The 4703-nt window shown below is 34.9% G+C and overlaps 1 protein-coding gene across 1 annotated transcript; it reads left to right on the forward strand.

The window, feature by feature from the left end:
* The first annotated feature begins 1760 nt into the window (after window positions 1-1760).
* Window positions 1761-4470, forward strand: LOC149182792 (nuclear transport factor 2-like). The gene is made up of 4 exons (XM_089416953.1): window positions 1761-2381; window positions 2532-2576; window positions 2725-2859; window positions 3981-4470. Exons 1-4 carry the CDS (start codon window positions 2343-2345, stop codon window positions 4311-4313), a joined length of 552 nt encoding a protein of 183 aa, XP_089273079.1. The 5' UTR covers window positions 1761-2342; the 3' UTR covers window positions 4314-4470.
* The last annotated feature ends 233 nt before the right edge of the window (window positions 4471-4703 follow it).

Consider the following 4703-nt stretch of genomic DNA (forward strand, 5'->3'; position numbering starts at 1 on the left):
TGTCATTTATCTCCATTACTCTAGCTGGAAGTTGGTCTTTATGTGTGATCCTTTCGATGCATTGTCCATATGTATTCTATTTCAACTAGGTGTCTCCCTGCATGTTATTTGCAGCTCTATGTTTATGACTTTGTGTTTTCAAACCCCTTGTTTTCAATCCACTTTTTTGCCTCACTCACCCTATTGTGCGACTTTCTCCAGTCATCTAGTTCACTCCCTATCTCCTTTGTCACATCTATGGTGCATCAACAAGATTGATGGGTTGAGTCTATGCTAGATTAGGCAAGGAACAAATCTTGCAAACCATTGGAGATCAACCGCAAGAGGTGGAGTCTAATTCGATTGATGAACACAACTATCTGTTTGATTCTCAAGTCCTTGCAACAGTGGAGGCTTGGGTGCTAGACACGAGGTGCACTCGTGGTCGACAAAACCAATATATGTACATGATAAACCTTTATCGACATATAAGTTTCTCCTAGTCGTGTCCTGCTTGACAAAAAATAACACGAGGTGTGAAATTCTTTCGATATTATATTATATTGTGTTATATTTGAAGGAAATGAATAACAATATAATGTGCATAGAGAATAGTGTGGCTTCAAGCCCTAAACCGACCAATAATAGCCCAATAGGACATGTGCCTATTAAAATTGATGCCTCTAATTCTTCCTAATTTACTTCTTATTCTATTGTTGTTTGCCAAATTTATTTAATAACAAACCTATTAAAATTATAATACATTATCTAAATAATTCTATATAACCTTATAGCAAAAACAATATACCCTAAAAACAATTATTGTTTTAATTAATTAATTTAAAAAATAATATTCAATCTTTTTATTTTGTTAATGGTATAGTTTCTTATACAACACATGATTAAAAAAAAGCGTGAATAATTAATTAGTTTTAGAAAATAGTGAACTTGATAACTATAGATAAACAATAACCTATGAGATGCTTCGACATGTAAAAATATAATCTTATTTTTTATAAATAATAATACAACTCAAAAAAACAAAACATACCATTAACAAACACATAGCAATAATATATATAATTTTCTGTACCATTTTCTTCCAATAATACTTTTTCCATAAAAAAAAACATACTATTAACAAACAAAGACCAATCATATATATAATTTTTCTATACCATTATATAGAAATGACAATAATTATATAGAATATTCATTATGACCTCTCTCCCATTAATATCGTTGTAATGATCAATTTCTCTTAACACTTATCATGTCATATTGCCATTTGATATTTCTTGTTGTGTAAGTATCATCATCATCTAATGGAATATCGTCATTTAATGTAATAAATATTAATTAGGAGTTGTCTATAATGCGACTTTTTGAGATTCCGGTGACAGAATCCGGCGGAAGAAATTGAGATGAAATCATGATTTGTTGCAGTTAAAATGGTTTTTTAACTGCATATTCGGATTCAGCACCCTGAAAAACCCCTGGGACGGTTTCATTGTGCAGAAATTAGCTATCAAACTTGGATTCCAATAAATCACTGCCGGATTTTGACCGGAAAAAATCGACGGAAAGGCTTTCAAAAAGTCGCGTTAAAGACTACGTCAATATTAATTGCATTATTATGCCACTGGTTGCGCAGTTGGTGACATCTATGATCACTCGACTTGTATTATTTAGGCCGTACATTGGATTTTTTAAATCGTACAAAAACCTTTAGGTTGAACTTTAGTTATTGTTTCAACAAATTTATACAACATCAGCACGTCGCCACATGACGAGGCCCCAGGCTGCTGTCAGCTGTTGTGTACAAATATTTATGAATATCTATACGATTTTGTTGCGTTGTGTACGATTATATGTGTGATCATCAAAAATCAATCTCATAATCCTTCTGCCCATTGGGTTGTGCATGTCCTGGTATCTTTCACATTAGAGATCGTTGAATTCGAGGGATTATAGGGTTATGGAACCGACAGAAAACCTTCTAGAGTTTCTCCTTTAGATTCGACAGATTCCTAGAACTTGAGGATTTACACAAGCCTCTTGTGTCAACTGGTGTAGCGGTGTCTTTCCAGATTCTATCATTGTCTATCATTGTCGATTTCTGGAGATTTAAGCAATTAGTACCCTGCATTCAAGGATAGGCACAAGTTGATTATTCAGAAAAATGGCAGACAGTTCCTCAAAAAGATGAGCATGGTAAGGTCCAGAAGTCACCATCAATGTCCAAGCAACCTGAAGTGACTTAAATGACACACGAGAAAGTTGAAAGGAGAGCATTAAATACCTAGGCCCCCTTCCAAACCTTCAGAAAATGCTGCTACAACGAGGAAAATGCGCGTGGCAGCATGATTGGAGAAATTGAGAACCGTTCATCACATTTACAAGTTGTAAGTATTTATCTCTGTTTCAATTTTCCCATGTTTTCGTTAGGTACTTTTTATGTAGATTACAGACTAACCATTGATGTTTCAGGCTAAATTTTGTTTTGTTCATTTTCCAAGTCTTAAGCAATAAACAAATTTTGAGCTATGCAGATAAAAACAGTTGTGGGAACCCAAGGTGAATTCGCTCGATCCTTGGTAAGGGAAGTCAGAAGAGCAATGTACACTAACATTGAAGATTTTGTGTCTTTGGTCAAGTGGCTCGATGATGAGCTATCCTTTCTGGTAAGGTTTCTTTATTTTTCAATGAAATGCAATAGGGGGTTTTGTTGTCGGGCATTGGCAGGTAGGCACTTGTTTCGTGGGGCAGTATTACCATGTCCTGCAACAGCAACCAGAGTTCGTACACCAATTCTATACGGATCGAAGCATCATGCATCGGCTGGACCGAGACAAGCAACAAATAGCTACAGGGATGGTGGTACTGAATTCTTTTCCATTCACTGATATTTTGGATTTATTAAAGCTCTCGTAATGCAATGTTGTTTTCAGTCATTGCCCTAAACAATGTAGTGCAAAAACTTGCATTTCCAAATTTGTCCTAAACTCTTGCTTAGCTCCGTGGTTGGATCAATTTTCCTATCTTTTATTGCTTTACACAAGGATATGATGTTGACCATAACTCGGTAAACCAGCGCGTTATCTGGTATACGTTGTACTACTAGGAGGACCAACCTTTCCAATTGTATCTGTTAATAGCCCGTACTGAAAATTTGAATGGTTAAACTAAATCATCCCATGAGAATCAGTGAAAAGAAAGCTCTTTTGAATAGCTCAACCCTCACAATAATGTCACCAAGGTTTTTTTTTATTATATCTATCCAACCATCCATGTCATTTGGACACCCTGTCCTTACCATGCTTGTTTAATGTCTTCCATCAACCCTTGCACTTTTTGTGACCCTCTTGTCTAACATTGTCATTTCTAGTTTGGGACTGTATATCTAGGCCTGGCAGGTATGATTTCTCCCACTGTTTCCTTTCACAAGGGGAAAATATTAAATGCGACTATTCTATTCAGACCCTGCAAATAAGACTTTCAAAGCTTCCTGCACCATCCGCACTGATAAAAAATGAAACTATTTGAAGAAAGAGGGGTAAGCTTAGGTGTTTATAACATGACAATTTTAATAACATGATTTTTAAGATCTACTTATTGTTATTTTTAAAGTCTGTATCATGTGCTTTTAAGTGCCCCACACGTTTTTTGGGTGCGTTTATTGTATTCTTATTTGAAATCATTGTTTTTGTTTTCAGTGTTTTCTGTATACGAAATACCTGGAAATGTCTCCCTCCTTTTTGTACTTGTTTATTTACCTATTGAGACATTTCGAGGCAGAGAATTTCCAAGATTTTATGAATTGATTATTTGCAATTTTTGCATTGTCTTCTTCAAATTTAGCATTGGGCTTCTACCTGAATATTTGCTTCTAGATTTGGCGTGTAATCGTGTATTAAAAGACTAACAAAACATGTCTTGAATTTTTGCTATGGCCATTGGTCATTGATTTCTTATCATTATTTTACTTGCCTTTTGTGCAGGAAATCCATAACTGTGTAATGTCTTTAAACTACATTGGTTGTGTGATTGAAATCAAATCTGTAGATGCTCAAGATTCGTTGAATGGTGGGGTATTGGTTATGGTCACTGGCTCCATTCAAAGAAAGGACAGGGATATCAAAAATGATTTTGTTCAGACATTTTTTCTTGTCCCTCAGGAGAAAGGCTGCTATGTCCTAAATGACATTTTTAGATTTTCTGAGGATGATTCTTATGTAGAGAAACAAGTTGATCTTGGTATAAATGGTGATGATCATGAATCCCATCTGAATTCCACTTCACCTCTTCCCGAAAGGCTGCTATGTCCTAAATGACATTTTTAGATTCTCTGAGGATGATTCTTATGTAGAGAAACAAGTTGATCTTGGTATAAATGGTGGTGATCATGAATCCCATCTGAATTCCATTTCACCTCTTCCCAAACTAGATATATTCATTTTCTGAGACAATAGTTTGATCTTAGTAGCATTATATCCTCGTTCTTATGTTATGATGGTCTGATCTTAGTAGCATTATTACCAACTAATTATGTTTCATTAAATTAATATTGTTAATCTAGTGACATTAAGGCATTATTATCATTTATGACTACATAATAATGATTCTCATATTGCAGCACTGGAATCATCTTCTCCCATTGCTGTTAAATGAAAAGAGAATTTACAACTGCTTCTCCTCATGAAATTGAAGCTATTGCTGACTAT

Source organism: Pinus tabuliformis, chromosome 3_2, assembly GCF_031772625.1.
Source record: "Pinus tabuliformis cultivar Carrire ecotype Pingquan chromosome 3_2, CPIR1, whole genome shotgun sequence".
In the NCBI taxonomy this organism is placed as follows: domain Eukaryota; kingdom Viridiplantae; phylum Streptophyta; class Pinopsida; order Pinales; family Pinaceae; genus Pinus; species Pinus tabuliformis.